At 42.9% G+C, this 18,274-nt stretch overlaps 1 protein-coding gene across 2 annotated transcripts; it reads right to left on the bottom strand.

Annotated features, from left to right (window-relative positions):
* Positions 1–1,004: 1,004 nt before the first annotated feature.
* On the bottom strand, positions 1,005–18,040 carry LOC115004567 (zinc finger protein 26-like). 2 transcript variants are annotated; one of them, XM_029426341.1, is made up of 2 exons: positions 16,806–18,040; positions 1,005–2,696 (listed from the first exon to the last, which is right to left on the bottom strand). In XM_029426341.1, the coding sequence occupies exons 1-2, from the start codon at positions 18,024–18,026 to the stop codon at positions 1,893–1,895; spliced, it is 2,025 nt and encodes a 674-aa protein (XP_029282201.1). In that variant the 5' UTR covers positions 18,027–18,040; the 3' UTR covers positions 1,005–1,892. The 2 variants fall into 2 exon arrangements, with proteins under 2 accessions (XP_029282201.1, XP_029282130.1); XM_029426270.1 differs by having other exon boundaries at positions 1,005–3,097; positions 17,810–18,040.
* Between the last annotated feature and the right edge of the window lie 234 nt (positions 18,041–18,274).

The following is an 18,274-nucleotide window of genomic DNA, read 5'->3' as shown; positions in this document are numbered from 1 at the left end:
CCTGGGTTGTTTCCCCGACTCGGACTGCAAGGAATCTGGATGTGACACTGGACGACCAACTGTCCTTCAGAGCCAACATCGCTGCAACAACCCGCTCCTGCAGACACACTTTGTACAACATCAGGAGGATACGTCCCCGACTGACTCAGAATGCGACGCAGGTTCTTGTCCAGGCTCTTGTCATCTTATTTGGCTTTGGCTTGAAGCTTTTGTACTGCACTTAAATAATTAAACGTACGTAAATGTACTTACAAGATTCTTGTTGTTCGGAGTTGTATCCTCATGATAGTTTGCACTTATTGTAAATCGCTTTGGACAAAAGCGCCAGATAAATTAACTGTAATGTAATGTATCAAATATAACAGCACAATGATCTGACAGACAAGCATCAATTATTTCCATATTGCAGATCAGAAAACCAGATGCTCACCCTACTGTCAACTGAGGGCCTAGGTTGTGAGTATGTCCGGTGGAAAGCAGAGCAAGGTTTAAAGACTCAACCAGATGCATAAATTCACTTACAAGAGGCTTAGCAGGACAGCGGACATGAATATTAAAATCTCCAAGATTCAGAAGTCGATCAAAGTTGGGCATAGTGTTTAAGAGGAAGTCTGCAAATTGAGTGACAGTCTTATGTATTTTTGGTGGACGAAGAGTTTGCATCCCAAAAAAAAAAATCAAAGTTCATCCCCAACTCATCGTCCCATTCTCTAATAAAAAGTATTAAATCAATGTTCGCTTTGAGATTACCATTTTAGCTAATTTCTCTGTACATAAATCTGCTGAATAACTGAAATACAAGAGAACTGAAATAGAAATTAGGCGAGAGATATAAAGGAGATCTTTAAGGGAAGTAAATTCATTTATTGTAATTACTTGGCATGAAATACAACACATACCATTATCTCCATGTTCATACAAATGCATTTACAAAATTTAAAATGAAAAAACAAATAAGAAAATATTAATGAACGTTAACATTTGATCGGATTACATTTTTTTTATTTATCACAATATGTTTGCACCATTTAGAAAGAAATTACTTGATAGCATCTCTTCAAGACAATGTTTACACACATTCATTATTTACAAACCGTAAAATGTGATGCACCATTCTACCTTGGTAACAAACATGTGTGATATGAATACGTTCTCTTTAAGCTTCTATATCTTCTGGCCTTTCCAGCAATATGTTCTGTCACAGTCGGTCTTCAAACAATGTGCAGCAGTATAACACATTATGTGAACAGTGTTGCTACAATCATCCATGCTCAGTGTCATCGTTGTTGAATTAAAAAGTTTCATACAATGCAGTAACATTCATCTTGGTTAACAGTTTGTTCATCATTGTCAGTTACATTAACTTTCCCCTTAAAAAAGGTCCAGTGTGTAGGATTTAGTGGCATCTAGCGGTGAGGTTGCAGGTGCAACTAACTGAATACTCCTCCGCTCACCTCCTTTTCCAAGCGTTGAGAGAACCTACAGTGGCTTCTGGTAACGTAAAAACAGCAAAGACCCTTTCTGGAGCCAGAGTTTGGTTTGTCTGTTCTGGGATACTAAAGAGGCAACATGGTGGTCTCAGTGGAAGAGGACACGCTCCTCATGTAGATATGAAGGGCTCATTCTAATTGAATGAAAACACAACGATTCTTAGTTTCAGGTGATTATAGACGAAAGAAAACATAGTTATGAATACTATATTCCATTTCTGCCAATAGATCCCCCTGAATCCTAAAGCTGAGTTCTCCTGCTCGCAGAGCAGGAGAAGAAATAACCTCAGTGACCTCATTGCTGAGGTAGTGTATAGAAATAGTGTGTGATCCAACACTTATTACAGAGTGTAACCCTGAAGTCAAGAGTGTCAAACTCCTTTTAGTTCCTCCTGTTACTCTTTAATCTCTGGACCCTCTGTGCTGCAGTGATGCAGCTTTTCCCCCCATGTGAGTTCTCATGTGGGCTTTCAAGGTATCATTACGCTGGAATTTTTTTTTGCATGTTTTACAAGAATATGGCCTCTCACCTGTGTGGGTTCTTATATGACGATTCAATTCTGATTTCTGAGGAAATGTTTTCCCACACGTGTTGCAGAAATATGGCTTTTCTCCTGTGTGGATTCTCGTGTGGATTACCAAGTTACTACGAATTGTAAAAGCTTTCCCACATGTTTTGCATGCAAACGGCTTCTCCTGTGTGTGGATTCTTATATGAGAGTTCAATGCTGATTTCTGAGTAAATATTTTCCCACACGTGTTGCAGGAATATGGCTTCTCTCCTGTGTGGCATCTGATGTGGCGTGTCAAGTTACTACGAATTCTAAAAGCTTTCCCACATGTTTTGCATGCAAACAGCTTCTCACCTGTGTGGATTCTCATGTGTACTGTCAAGTGACAATTATATGGGAAAGCTCTCCCACATGTTTTGCATGCAAACAGCTTCTCCCTTGTGTGGATTCTTATATGAGATTTCAATGTTGATTTCTGAGTAAATCTTTTCCCACATGTTTTGCAAGAATATGGCTTCTCACCTGTGTGGGTTATCATGTGCTCTTTCAAGTGAGCATTATTTCTGAAAGCTCTCCCACATGTTTTGCATGCAAAGCGCTTCGCTCCTGTGTGGATTCTCAGATGTCTCTCTAGTTTTGATTTATACTGAAAGTCTTTTCCACATGTGTCACATTTTAAAGGCTGTTTACCTGTGTGAGTATCACAGTGCATCTCTGACAGGTGAGGGTTGTCTACATTGTTACTGTGACTTGTGCTTTCGTGATGTAGACTCTGTTGATTTGGCTCTGCAGTTCTAGTTGAGCCTGAGTCTCCATGCTTGCCTCCTTTCTGATCTTGGCGCTCAGCTACATGAGAGTTGTGAAAGAGGAGCTGGTGGTCACTTTCCTCATCAGTAGGAGTCAACATAAAGGTATCAGTCTCCTGCTTCAGTACAAGCTGCTCTCCCTCCTGACTGGTGCAGAGTTCCTCCTGCTCCTCTTTAATCTGTGGAGGCTCTGGGTCCTCTTGGTCCAGACTGGAGTTCCTCTCCTGAATACAGAGCTGCTGGTCAGAGAGGACCTCCTCCTCCTTACAGACATGTTGCTGTGGGAGCTCTGGAGGGACAGAGAACAAAAGGAATAGGATACTACTGCAGACATGCGAGCAAATTAGTACCAGTAACCTAACCTATTAAAACACATGGGGTTAAATATACATACAATTCCACCGTTTTGTGTTATTACGTTTTACACACCTATCCTGTGTAACTTTATTTCGGGTTTCCAAACGACATCCAGCAGTCTGCGCTGACGATGGATCTCTGCCTCGTACTCGACGACAGCTTCTTGGAAAACTCTGAATATTTCTTCAGCAGCAGCATTTAGTCGCTCGTTGACAAACTCTCTCAAACACTCAACTGAAGACATTGTTGCTTAACTAGAAGTCAAATATTCATCCACGCAACGACTACAACATCGTCTCCCTGCTAGTTTCATACATCCAGAGAGCTGAGCTAACGCTAATAGTGCCTGTACTGTTTACTTCCGCTGCATGGCTTCTTTTTTGTCTTCTTCGTTGGTTTTACGGCGGGTAGCAGCCAGCGTTAAGATGAATGACCGCCACCTACTGTGTTGGAGGGTGGACTGGAATCAGCTATCCCTTAAAAAAAGAAAGAAGAAAAATACACTTCACTGTAAATTAAATTCTATTGATAAACTCAGTTTCTTTCAAATATTGGACTAGTGTTGGGTTTTGAAGCCCAAAGGGCGCTGTGATTGCCTTTCAAAAGAATCCAGTAAACTTCTAGATGATCAAGATACTTATTTATTTAAAGTGATGGTGACAGCATTTCAAAAATACCCTCAGCCGAGGACACTTTCACACACCAAGTCCACAGTCCGAATCAATAAAGAGCCAGTTAGCTGTCTGTTGGTAAAAGTGAAAGTGGTACAAAAACATCATAAACATTTTGCTATATTCTCTACAGAAGGGTGTCGTCGTCTCTCATTGGTCCATGTTGGCGCGGTTATGCCCCTTGATGGGCAGTCTTGTTGTGACGAGATGGAGGTAGACCTGAAACTCTTTGAAGAGAACCTACAGTGCTTCACATTCCTAACTAATATAGTGCTCATTATACATTTGTGCAGAAATACATGTTGTGCAATAATACATTTTGATTGAGGTGGACAAGTACATGTGATAATCATTAAGTGTGACACAATACAATCAGGAGTTTATTTACTTCACACTAGTCTCCCTAACCCAATGTCCAATACGTGTTTAAGACTCAGTTCTTTCCCTCCAAGCTTCCTGATTTCTCTTTTTACTCTCTCGTTCTCAACAGTATTTTTGGCAGTGAAAAATGACATGCTCCACTGATTCCTCTACTTGAAAGTGCTCACATAATCCTGAGGGAGGTTTCCTTATGAAGTGCAGTGTTTCATTAAGTCTGGATTGTCCTACTCTCAGCCTCGTTAAGCTGTTCTCTTTAGTGCTCCTTCTAGCTGTCCTCACTGTGAACACTTCGCTGTAATGTATAAAGTTGTCGTCCTGTGTTTCCTGTATCCCAACTGTGTTGCCACTCCTTAATTATGCTTCTTTTGATTATTCCTTTGGCTTCAGAATTACTGAGTGGAATGTCCATGATTTATCTATGTTTCAGAGCATTTTGGCTAATGTGTCCACAATTTCCTTAAGGGAGAAGTATCTTTGTAGTTGGATGTCGACCTTTGAAGATTTGCCCAGTAATGCATCATTAACTGTTTGCGTCTAATAGGTAACGGCATTTCACCCATCTCAACCTGTAGAACTGGAGTAGTTTAGAAAGCACCACAACAAAGTCTCAAACCTTGAGCTTTTACCACTTCCAACTTTCTTAATTACGTTTTTGCAGCTGAACCATAAGAAACACACCCATAATCTAACACTGATCTAATCAGCGATGGATAAAGATGTTTTATAACCTATCTGCTACATGACATTATTATTACATTACAGGTCAACCTCTCCGTCAAGCCTCAAAATATAACTATTTAACACACTATCTCTCACAAGTAAATCCTGTCTCATACATGATTACAAGGGGATTGACTTCATGTGTCTTACTGAGACCTGGCATCAGCGTGAGGCCTATTTTGCCCTAAATGAAGCCTGTCCTCCTGGCTATAATTACCTGAAGAAAGCCCGCCGTACTGGTCGCGGTGGCGGCTTAGCCCTAATACACCACAGTGACCTCAAATTTACCCCCATCTCTCTGCCTGACCTGTCCTCATTTGAATGTCTTGCATTTAAATGCAAACCCCCCTTCCCCACACACACCAAGGGGCACCAGCTCGACCTGATCATCACTGACTCAGTCCCCATTAAAAATCTGTTGGTGTACGATCTGGGAGTGTCTGATCACAAGGTCATCTCAATGGAGTTGAAATTGTCTCACCAGACCAAGCCCAAATGCCAAATTCACTTCAGAAATCTTAAAAACATCAACACAGACATCATGATATTGGACCTCCAGCAAATCCCCTCTGCAAATTTCACAACAGTCAGTGAATCAGTGGATTTCTACAATAGAACACTGAGCAATATCCTGGATCTCCACACTCCCATGAAAACTCGGACAGTCACCTTCTCACGCTCAGCCCCCTGGTTCACTTCAGAGCTACGGAACATGAAGGCAGCTGGGCGTGTACTGGAGAGGCGTTTCGCAAAATCTGGACTCAGTGTTCATAGATTAGCCTATTAAGAACACCAAAAAGCCTACTCAGAGTCACTCAGAAACGCACAGACACAGTTCTACTCCAATATCATCAATAAAAACCCTGGAAACTCCAAGCAGTTGTTCTCCACCATAAGTCATCTCCTCAGGCCACAAACTCTTTCACACACCGACACCACAGAAGAGCAGTGCAATAGCTTTATTACTTTCTTCAAAACTAAAGTCGACACCATCCGCTCTTTTCTCTCCAGCTCCTCCACTCAGTCTGTCCCTACTGTCAACCCACAGCCTGGGATTTTCCCGCCTCTTCGCGTCTTCTTGGAGATCTTTCAGCAAGAGGTTGAGGACATCATCCGCAGGATGAAACCTTCCACCTGCGCACTGGACCCTTTTCCCACAGCCCTGGTAAAATCCAACATTTGTGCTCCAAGCCCCCTGATCACCCAAGTCATCAACCTCTAGCTCCAGACTGGTCATGTCCCATCTTCTCTGAAAACTGCCGTCATCAGACCACCTTAGACCCGGATATCCTCACCAACTACAGGCCCATTTCCAACCTGCCATTTTTATCAAAGGTATTGGAAAAAGTAGTTGCAGCCCAGCTTCAGGACCATAGTCAAAGCCAACTGCCTCTTTGAGAAATTCCACTCCGGTTTCCGTTCCGCCCACAGCACTGAAACAGCTCTGGTCATGGTCACAAACAACCTGCTGATGTCGGCTGACGCTGGCTCCCCATCTCTACTCATCCTCCTGGATCTGACTGCAGCGTTCGACACGGTCGACCATCAGATCCTCCTTCAGTGCCTCCATTACACCATCGGACTCTCTGACTCCGCCCTGAGCTGGTTCCAGTCCTACCTCGCTGTAAGAACAGAATATGTATCCTTGGGAGGTGCACGTTCCCAGATACACCCAGTAACCTGTGGTGTCCCTCAAGGGTCGGTTCTCGGCCCCACTCTGTTCACCCTTTCTGCCCCGTGGCCGTGTCATTAGCCAGCATGGAATACCATTCCATTGCTACGCTGATGACACACAGCTATATATAAAAACCGACACAATGCCACATGCAGCCCCACTGTCGACATCTTCATCATCATCATCAACATCATTAAACACCTGCCTTGAGGAGATAAAGGCTTGGATGAAAGAAAATGTCCTTCAACTAAATACAGTATATCTCAAAAGTGAGTACACCCTTTAGATTTTTGCAAATATTCTGTTATATCCTTTCAGGGGATAACATTATCCTACTGAAACTTTGATATAACTTAAAGTAGTCAGTGTGCTGCTTGAATAACAGTATAGATTTATTGTCCTTTGAAAATTACTCAGTACACAGCTGTTAATGTCTAAACAGCTGGCAACAAAAGTGAGTACACCCCATAGTGAACATGTCCTAATTGTGCCCAATGATGTTGTTTTCCCGCCCTGGTGTCATGTGACTCGTTAGTGTTACAAGGATTCAGGTGTAAATGATAAGCAAGGCTGTTAAATTTGGTGTTTTGGGCACAATTCTCTCTGAATGCTGGACAACATGGCACCTCATGGCAAGGAACTCTCTGAGCGGCTGAAAAAAAGGATTATTGCGCTTCACAAAGATGGCCTTGGCTATAAGAAGATTGCCAACACCATGAAAATGAGTTTTCAGTAGGATAATGTTATCCCCTGAAAGGATATAACAGAATATTTGCAAAAATCTAAAGGGTGTACTCACTTTTGAGATATACTGTAGCTCAAAACAGAGGCTATTTTAACCACACCAGTTCCAGTCTTCCCCCATAACCCACATCACTTTTTCTGGATAAGACATCCTCCGATCACCATCAGTTACCAACCTGGGTGTAAGATTTGACCCTCATCTGACCTTTGACACCCACATCAAACATCTGTGCAAGACCTCCTTCTACCACCTCAGGAACATTGCAAAACTCCGCCTCACACTCTCCCTGTCAGATGCTGAACAACTCGTCCACGCCTTTGTCTCCTCAAGGTTGGACTACTGTAACGCTCTCTTTATCGGGATTCCAAGCGGGAGCCTTCAAAAGCTTCAATATATCCAGAACAGCGCCGCTAGGATCCTGATGAGGGTGCGAAAATATAATCACATCACACTTTCTCCACTCCCTCCACTGGCTTCCTGTCGCATTCAAGATCAAATACAAAATTTCCCTACTCACCCATCAGTGCATACATGGAAATGCTCCTCCGTACCTCAAGGAACTCCTCCCTCAACAAACCTCCACACGCAACCTCCGCTCCACTAAAAAAACCTTACTCCACCCCCCCAGGACCAAGCTCCGCACCATGGGCGATCAGGCCTTCTGCTCAGCCGCTCCTCACCTGTGGAATTCCCTCCCAGAACACCTGAGGGCTCCACATGCCACCGACTCCTTCAAGAAGAGCCTAAAAACCTTTCTTTTCAAAAAAGCCTTTCAGTAAAATCTTATGTCTGTTGTTGTTGTTGTTGTTGTTGTTGTCCTGCATTGTAGCGCCTTGAGATTGCTTTTAGCTTGGAAAGGCACTTTACAAATAAAATGTATTAATATTATTATTATTTAGCAGACGCTCTTATCCAGAGCTACTTACAGTGAACTAACTAGAGGGACAGTCCCCTTGGAGCAACTCAGGGTCAAGTACCATGCTCAGGGGTACAATGTTGGCAGCCCTGGTTTTGAACTCACAATCACTTTGTGTTCAGTTTGGAAGTCACCACTAGACCACTAGGCCATCACCACCTAGCTAGCACCTGCTAGTTCCCCAATCTGATCTTGTTAGACATCTCATTACATTCAATATCTTTTTACACTTGTTGGTGTTTATCTTATAATATGTTCACTCTATGTTAGCTCTGCATCCAACCACATACCTAAGCATCTGAAAACTTTCACTCGTTCTATCCGTTGTCCATACATCTTTATCTATGCATCAACCCCTCTTTTTCTGGTGAACAATACTGTTGTTCTGTTTTCCTATTGATAACTTGAATCCCCACGAAAATGACCACTTTTCAACCACATTAACTGCCTCTTGTATTTTTCCCATAATATGATTGCTGTTCTTTCCTCTTTTCCACAAGGTCCCATCATCAGCAAACAGTGACCGTCCATCATAATGGAAAAGAGAATTGTGCTAATGATACTGCCCTGAGGAGTACCCTTTTCTACCAAATACATTTCTAATAAGGCTGTCCCAATTCTGACTTGTATAAATCTATCAAATAAAAAAATCTTTAATCTTTTTATGTAAATCATTCTTTCCATTATTTTTCCTCTGTGTGATGTTAGAGCTATTGGCCTGTAGTTCATTGGACTGGATGGGTCCTGGCCTGGTTTCCTAATAGGAATAATCGCTGCCTCTTTCCAACCCTTCGGTAATTTTCCCACTTTCTATACTTTGTTATAAAAACCTAGCAACCTCCTAGATGCTAAATGTCCTAAATGCTTTGGCAGTACATACCAGATTTCATCCTTCAGATGTTAGTCCCAAATAAGATATTACTCTCTTGATTTCTTTCAAAAGTAAATGGAGCATCTGTTGTACTGTTCATATCATCTCTTCTCTTAATTATTATTATTCCAGGATGAGCTGCTCTGGTAATTTCCCTTCCTTTCTTTCCCTCTTCAGTCAAGTTATCTGAACTATGGATTTGAAAGAGCACTTTCGCCATCAACTCTGCCTTCTCTTCATCAGAAACGGCTGTTTCCTGATGTTCCTTGATGTTTCCCATCTTCAACACTGGATGTTGCCAATCCCTTCTTACTCATCTCATGCTCCTAATCATGTTCCAAACATCTCCCACAGGAGTTGATCTCGCAATCGTATTACAAAAGAAATCTGCCAGCTTTACATTTTTACTTCACGTATAGTTTGTCTAACCTTTGCTTGTGCTTGCTTATATTTAATTAAACTCTGAAAATGACGAGTTCTTTTTAAAATCCTGAGAACCTTATTGCTTTCTTTGACTGCTGTACCACACTCCTATCCACCAGGGAACAACCTCTCTCTTCATTCTTCCCTTACATGCCAAAGGGGTTAGAATATCAGAAACAAAGGTGAATAAAGGTAGATGTTAAGGCAGGGCTGTTGTTCTGGACTGCATTAGATTGTACAGGTGTGCCCAATAAAGTGGCCTCTAAATGTAATCCTACCTGTTCTCAGGTAAAGCTTCTGAGCTACTTTGCCACGACACATCACTAGCTTTTGGGCGAGTAATTATTAACTATAATGAATTAATTAACTATAATTCATGTATTCATCAATTACACTATAATGTGAAAAATAAATGTATTCAAAACATCTCAACCATGTGCAGGAATTACACAGTATAACATTAATTCAGTATTTTTGGTTTTATTTGATTGGGTTTAACTAGTTTGCTAGCTTATGCTATTAGCAAAAGACAGTACAATATGATATTATTGGATTCCAGCAACAATAATGCAGTAAGAGGACATGTGTTTGACTACATTTGCCTTGACCTAAATGTTCAGGTTGAACCACACAGTAACTACATAAGACTATTTGGTTAAAAATGAGTTACCAGACGTTTTGGCATCGTTTTTAACGAACACTTTCCGCATACCTCGATCACGGAGGTCGAGAATAAGTCAGGACACCGCAAACTGTGATAAACGCTGCCAGTCAGCAGCCAAATCTGTGGAATCAGAAAAGGTCTCAAGAAGTTCAGAGGACAGCATTGTGATTGCAACAAATAAAGCTGTCCAGGAAATAATTAGAAAAGGTCAGTGAAATCACAGTACCTCTTCTGAATGATGTGATGGACTCTGAGTATGAACTGCTGCAATCTCACACCTCCCAGGAGATTGAAATTATTGCGGAGGACATCGGCCAGTTAATTGTTGAAGAGGTTAAGAGTCTGGAAGAGAAAGATGCTACGAGTGAATCCAGAGAGAAACTGTCCTTGAAAGGAGTGTGTCACGGTTCGGTGAAGGTGAGGACCCAATTGCAGGACGCAGATGATGATTTTAACCAAAAGAGAGCTTTATTGACAAAAGCTAATAAACATACAGAAATATAAAATAACAAAACCAATCAGGGGGCGAGCAGGACAAGGAACAGGCTGAGCAGACTGCGCAGACCACGAACAGGCATATACGGGCAGACATGGTGCCGGTAACAAACACGTAACATGAATGACAATCCCACAGAGAGCACTGAGACAGACAGGGATATATACACAGACACTAAATGAGGGAACGAGACACAGCTGGGAGAGAAAGGCAAATACACAGGAGGAAACTAATTAAGGGAACGAGACACACCTGGGGAGTAAGGCAGGAAACACAAGGGCAGGAAGTAATATCAGACATGACACAAGGGGAAGGGAACATTTCAAAAATAAAACAGGAAACAGAAACCAAGATTGTGACACATGTGGAACACAAGATAAACAACTTTCTTGTCAAACGGTTTGCCAAACTGTCAATACATCACATCTTCGCACAACTGAAGACAAAATTCTACCCTGACTACGAAGCTGAAAGCATGAATTTACTGCAGTCCGTCGCTGCTGATGTTGACTCTCTGCATGTGACAGAGGATGGTGAGAAACAACAAGGTAGAAACGAGGCTATGTTTCGTAGATTACAGGATATTTCTAATGGCAAACTCTCGGCATTCACAAAAGAACTTAGTGATCTCCTCTACAATCACATCATAAAGATGATGATAACTGAGATTGTCCCAGGAGTTAGAAGAATAATCGTTTCCCCGCCACGTGATACCATGTATGGTGAAATACAGTGGAAAGTATGGCACTTTCTGGGAGTGATGAAGTGGTGGTTGATCACTCAGGCTGATATCCACTGTGACAGGGTGGAGCTGGCTTTAAAAAACACAGTCAGTATCACCAACACCCACAGTCGCAGTATCTCAGGAGACAGGTGCTGGACATGTGCAGGATGTTAAAGGGAAAAGACATCTCCAACCCCTTGACTCCAGAGTTCACACGTAGAGTTAGGGGTAGCCTTGAAAGGTTTGGAAACAGCTTCCAAGAAAGCATTATGGTATGCTCTCTCCCTGGGGGCAGTGTTTTGTTTTTTTGAATGGTGATGCTTTTTCATCTTTTCAGGCAATAGAGAGTTCAAGTTCTGCCTCCTATCCAGACGAGTGGGACAGGATTTTAGCTCTCAAGGCTACCTTAGTGTTCAACAGTGTAACCTCACAGTTGAGTGTTCGGTTATCCATCTCGAGCCTTTGTGTGTTGTCTGCTTGGGTGGATTGGGTTTTCCACGGGTGATGTGAGTTTTACTCAGATCAAAAGGTGTGGTGTAGAAAATACAAAGAAAATACTGTACTTTTACAACGGTGAACTGTTCTTGGATTAAAGTTATAGTCATGACCCAAAATAGTTGGTCGTTAAACTTGGGTTAAGGCTTTTAAGCTATGATGTACTTGGTTGCATACCTCAATTCTTCCCCCAAAATGTAGATTGTATTGTCAGAAAGCCACTCCAACAAAAACATTCAAGCAGAAATGATGTTTAACGAGTAAAAAAAAAAAACATATACATGTATATAAAAGATATTCACTGAGTAAGCAAAGTGAGCACCAGTAAATAAAATACGAATCATTTAAGCTGTTGTAGCATTACACAATATCATGTTTGTGTAAAATGAGTAGGCCTACTTTTTTTACAATTTAACTTTAAGTTTCAGAGAACGAACCACTGCCCTGTAATATTACTGGATATTGTTCTTTAGATATTATTCAATTGAGTGTATCCTATAAACAATAAACACTAACAAAACAAATTAGTGAGTTAGTTGTTTTATTGCTGATCTGCTTTGATACTACTTTACGAGTCTTGAGAGAGCATACGAGGTCAGATGAGCAACGTTATTAATCTCACTCAGTTTTTCTCCAGTTGGTTTGCCTCAAAAAGTCCAAACACTTTGGCTTTGTGAGCTCTTTGTCTGTAAAATAGTAAAAATACAATAAAGGTTTTTATCATACCTGAATGATTTGCTGTAAATTTTCATGAACAGATATGTATGTACTGTCACGATATGGTACAGGAAAGGACCCAAATGCAGAAGATTTACAACAAAAAGCGAGCTTTAATAAAACAAAGCTGAAACATTTATACAAAGTAACAAAATAATAGTGAACAGACAAACCGGGTAGACACAGGGTAGACACGAGCAGGACACGAACAAACAGAACAGGGGCAAACGAGGCCAGAAAACAAAACTGGAAGGGGAAGTCCGTGCAGGAAGTCGGGGGAGCCCAGCAAGACTGGGCTGGAGGCCGGCGAAGCGGGCAGGACTGCCCTGGAGGCGGACGGGGTGGACGGAGCCACTCTGGAGGCAGTCGAGGTCGCTCTGGAGGACGGCGGAGAGGCCAGGCCAGAGCCTGGCGAATTCGCTCAGGAGGCCGGCGGAGAAAATGGCCTGGAGGCCGGCAAAGCTGCTCTGGAGGCTGGCGCGGAGTCACAGGGGTCTCTGGAGTCCAGGGGAACCTGGGGAACCTGGGAACTGGGGTCACGAGAAGCGATGGGGGCACAGGGACTGGGGTCATGAGAGTCGAGGGGAGCACAGGGACGGGGGTCTCGAGAGGCAGCTGGGGAACAGCTGGGGTCTGCAGCGGTCCGGCAGACGCTAGGGCGGATGTCTGCGGAGGTCTGGCAGCGGAATTGGGGGTCTGCGGAAGTCCCGCAACAGGTATGGGGGTCTGCGGAGGTCCGGGAGAAGGAACGAGGGTCCGTGGAGGAACGGCAACAGGAATGGAGGTCTGCGAATGTTCGGCAGCAGGAACGGGGTCTGCGAAGGTCCGGCAGCAGGAACGGAGGTCTGCGGAGATCCGGCAGCAGGAACAGAGGTCTGCGGAGGTCCGGCAATAGGAGTCAGGGTCTGGAAAGGACCGGCAGCAGGACTGGGGGGGTCGTCGCAGCATGAGCTCAGCAAACGAGAGTTCTCGCGGTCCGGAGGTTGGCTGCGGACAAGGCGGGCTAAGCGGAAGGCTCAGAAATTATTCTCTCTCCCTGCCCCCACCTATTCACAAAGCTGGCAATAACCGTGACCTCATACTCACTAGAAACTGTTCTACCTCTTACCTCTCCGTAACCCCGCTTCACATCTCCCCTCTCCCGATCTAACTATCCTATCTCCCCAAATACTGTACCTGTCCGCCATAACCTTCGCTCTCTCTCTTGCCTCAGCTGTCCTCTCGGCCCTTCCTTCACCTGACTCCTTCTCACTCATGCTTGACAACTGTGCCACAGACACTCTCCTCTCTACTCTGTCCTCCTCTCTGGACACCCTCTGTCCTCTCACCTTGCAGCAGGTTCGCAACCTCCTGGCCTTTCAAACTCTTCTCTCTTCATTCTCTCCCATTTATTTCCAAAACACTTGAACGTGCAGTCTTTACTCAACTCTTGTCTTACCTTCACCAGAACAACCTTCTTGGTCCACACCAATGTGGTTTCAAAGTAGGCCACTCAACTGAGACTGACCTTATCGCTGTTACTGAGGAACTTCATACTGCTAGATCAGCCTCTCTCTCCTCTGGTGTCATCCTTCTGGACCTTTCTGCTATGTTCAAAACAGTGAACCACCAGATCCTCCTCTACACCCTCCAATAAATGGGATTCTCAGGCTATGCTCTCTCCCTGCTCAAATCCTACCTACAGGACTGCACCTACAGGGTAACTTGGAAAGGGTCTCTGTCGGACCCTCGTCAACTCACCACTGGGGTTCCTCAGGGCTCTGTCCTGGGTCCCCTCCTCTTTTCTCTGTACACCAACTTACTCAGCTCTGTCATTCACTCTCATGGCTTCTACTACCACAGCTACGCAGATGACACTCAACTGATTCTGTCTTTTCCCAGATCTGAAACCAAGGTCACGGATCTTGGCTTGTTTGGCGGGCATCTCTCAGTGGATGGCCGCACACCACTTGAAACTCAACCTTGACAAGACCAAACAGCTTTTCCTTCTGGTGAATGGCTCTCCCATCCAAGATCTTACCATCAACATCGGCTCCTGGGTTGTTTCCCCGACTCGGACTGCAAGGAATCTGGGTGTGACACTGGACGACCAACTGTCCTTCAGAGCCAACATCGCTGCAACAACCCGCTCCTGCAGACACACTTTGTACAACATCAGGAGGATACGTCCCCGACTGACTCAGAATGCGACGCAGGTTCTTGTCCAGGCTCTTGTCATCTCATTTGGCTTTGGCTTGAAGCTTTTGTACTACACTTAAATAATTAAACGTACGTAAATGTACTTGCAAGATTCTTGTTGTTCAGAGTTGTATCCTCATGATTGTTTGCCCTTATTGTAAATCGCTTTGGACAAAAGCGCCAGATAAATTAACTGTAATGTAATGTATCAAATATAACAGCACAATGATCTGACAGACAAGCATCAATTATTTCCATATTGCAGATCAGAAAACCAGACGCTAACACTAGGTCAACTGAGGGCCTAGGTTGTGAGTAGGTCCGGTGGAAAGCAGAGCAAGGTTTAAAGACTCAACCAGATGCATAAATTCACTTACAAGAGGCTTAGCAGGACAGCGGACATGAATATTAAAATCTCCAAGATTCAGAAGTCGATCAAAGTTGGGCATAGTGTTTAAGAGGAAGTCTGCAAATTGAGTGACAGTCTTATGTATTTTTGGTGGACAAAGAGTTTGCATCCAAAAAAAAAAAATCAAAGTTCATCCCCACCCCTCGTCCCATTCTCTAATAAAAAGTATTAAATCAATGTTCGCTTTGAGATTACCATTTTAGCTAATTTCTCTGTACATAAATCTGCTGAATAACTGAAATACAAGAGAACTGAAATAGAAATTAGGCGAGAGATATAAAGGAGATCTTTAAGGGAAGTAAATTCATTTATTGTAATTACTTGGCATGAAATAAAACACATACCATTATCTCCATGTTCATACAAATGCATTTACAACATTTAAAATGAAAAAACAAATAAGAAAATATTAATGAACGTTAACATTTGATCGGATTACATTTTTTTTTTTTTATCACAATATGTTTGCACCATTTAGAAAGAAATTACTTGATAGCATCTCTTCAAGACAATGTATACACATTCATTATTTACAAACCGTAAAATGTGATGCACCATTCTACCTTGGTAACTAACATGTGTGATATGAATACGTTCTCTTTAAGCTTCTATATCTTCTGGCCTTTCCAGCAATATGTTCTGTCACAGTCGGTCTTCAAACAATGTGCAGCAGTATAACACATTATATTAACAGTGTTGCTACAATCATCCATGCTCAGTGTCATCGTTGTTGAATTAAAAAGTTTCATACAATGCAGTAACATTCATCTGGTTAACAGTTTGTTCATCATTGTCAGTCATAACATTAACTTTCCCCTTAAAAAGGTCCAGTATGTAGGATTTAGTGGCATCTAGCGGTGAGGTTGCAGGTGCAACTAACTGAATACTCCTCCGCTCACCTCCTTTTCCAAGTGTTGAGAGAACCTACAGTGGCTTCTGGTAACATAAAAACAAGAAAGACCCTTTCTGGAGCCAGAGTTTGGTTTCGTCTGTTCTGGGATACTAAAGAGGCAACATGGTGGTCTCAGTGGAAGAGGACACGCTCCTCATGTAGATATGAAGGGCCCATTCTAATTTAATGAAAACACAACGATTCTTAGTTTCAGGTGATTATAGACGAAAGAAAACAGTTATGAATACTATATTCCATTTCTGCCAATAGATCCCCCTGAATCCTAAAGCTGAGTTCTCCTGCTCGCGGAGCCGTGCAGGGACTGCCTGCATGTACCAGTATGCATTACACACGAGCTTCTGAAGCCCAGCATCCCACCAGCCATGTCCTCCATCACAGCTGCATTTACACCTGCACGTTCAGGTCATCAAGCACTATCCCATTGCAATCCAATAACGCAAAACAGATGGACAATATTCCTCTAACGAAGAAATAACCTCAGTGACCTCATTGCTGAGGTAGTGTGTAGAAATAGTGTGTGATCCAACACTTATTACAGAGTGTAACCCTGAAGTCAAGAGTGTCAAACTCCTTTTAGTTCCTCCTGTTACTCTTTAATCTCTGGACCCTCTGTGCTGCAGTGATGCAGCTTTTCCCCCCCATATGTGTTCTCATGTGGGCTTTCAAGTTATCATTACACTGGAATTTCTTTTTGCATGTTTTACAAGAATATGTCTTCTCATCTGTGTGGATTCTCATGTGGACTTTCAAGTTAGCATTAAATCTGAAAGCTTCCCCACATGTTTTGCATGCAAACGGCTTCTCACCTGTGTGGGTTTTTATATGATAGTCCAATGCTGATTTCTGAGTATATCCTTTCCCACATGTTTTGCATGCAAACGGCTTCTCACCTTTGTGGGTTCTTATATGATAGTTCAATGCTGATTTCTGAGGAAATCTTTTCCCACATGTTTTACAAGAATATGGCTTCTCACCTGTGTGGGTTCTCATGTGGACTTTCAAGTTAGCATTAAATCTGAAAGCTTCCCCGCATGTTTTGCATGCAAACGGCTTCTCACCTGTGTGGGTTTTTATATGATAGTCCAATGCTGATTTCTGAGTATATCGTTTCCCACATGTTTTGCATGCAAACGGCTTCTCACCTGTGTGGGTTTTTATATGATAGTCCAATGCTGATTTCTGAGTATATCCTTTCCCACATGTTTTGCATGCAAACGGCTTCTCACCTGTGTGGGTTTTTATATGATAGTTCAATGCTGAATTATGAGGAAATCTTTTCCCACATGTTTTACAAGAATATGGCTTCTCACCTGTGTGGGTTCTCATGTGGACTTTCAAGTTAGCATTAAATCTGAAAGCTTCCCCACATGTTTTGCATGCAAACGGCTTCTCACCTGTGTGGGTTTTTATATGATAGTCCAATGCTGATTTCTGAGTATATCCTTTCCCACATGTTTTGCATGCAAACGGCTTCTCACCTGTGTGGGTTTTTATATGATAGTTCAATGCTGATTTCTGAGGAAATCTTTTCCCACATGTTTTACAAGAATATGGCTTCTCACCTGTGTGGGTTCTCAGATGTATCTCTAGTAATGATTTATACTTAAAGTCTTTTCCACATGTGTCACATTTGAAAGGCTGTTTACCTGTGTGAGTATCACAGTGCATCTCTGACAGGTGAGGGTTGTCTACATTGTTACTGTGACTTGTGCCTTCGTGATGTAGACTCTGTTGATTTGGCTCTGCAGTTCTAGTTGAGCCTGAGTCTCCATGCTTGCCTCCTTTCTGATCTTGGCTCTCAGCTACATGAGAGTTGTGAGAGAGGAGCTGGTGGTCACTTTCCTCATCAGTAGGAGTCAACATAAAGGTATCAGTCTCCTGCTTCAGTACAAGCTGCTCTCCCTCCTGACTGGTGCAGAGTTCCTCCTGCTCCTCTTTAATCTGTGGAGGCTCTGGGTCCTCTTGGTCCAGACTGGAGTTCCTCTCCTGAATACAGAGCTGCTGGTCAGAGAGGACCTCCTCCTCCTTACAGACATGTTGCTGTGGGAGCTCTGGAGGGACAGAGAACAAAAGGAATAGGATACTACTGCAGACATGCGAAAACATTAGTA

Source organism: Cottoperca gobio, chromosome 1, assembly GCF_900634415.1.
Source record: "Cottoperca gobio chromosome 1, fCotGob3.1, whole genome shotgun sequence".
Lineage (NCBI taxonomy): Eukaryota > Metazoa > Chordata > Actinopteri > Perciformes > Bovichtidae > Cottoperca > Cottoperca gobio.
This window is presented reverse-complemented; position numbering and strand designations above follow the sequence as displayed.

Bases quoted from the DNA above. Each gene is read 5' to 3' on its own strand.
- LOC115004567 (XM_029426341.1), bottom strand. From the start codon at position 18,026: ATGTTGACTCCTACTGATGAGGAAAGTGACCACCAGCTCCTCTCTCAC. The intron at 2,697-16,805 runs ATGGGGGGGAAA...TGTGATACTCAC, and splicing joins AAGCCCACATGAGAACACAT to ACAGGTAAACAGCCTTTAAA.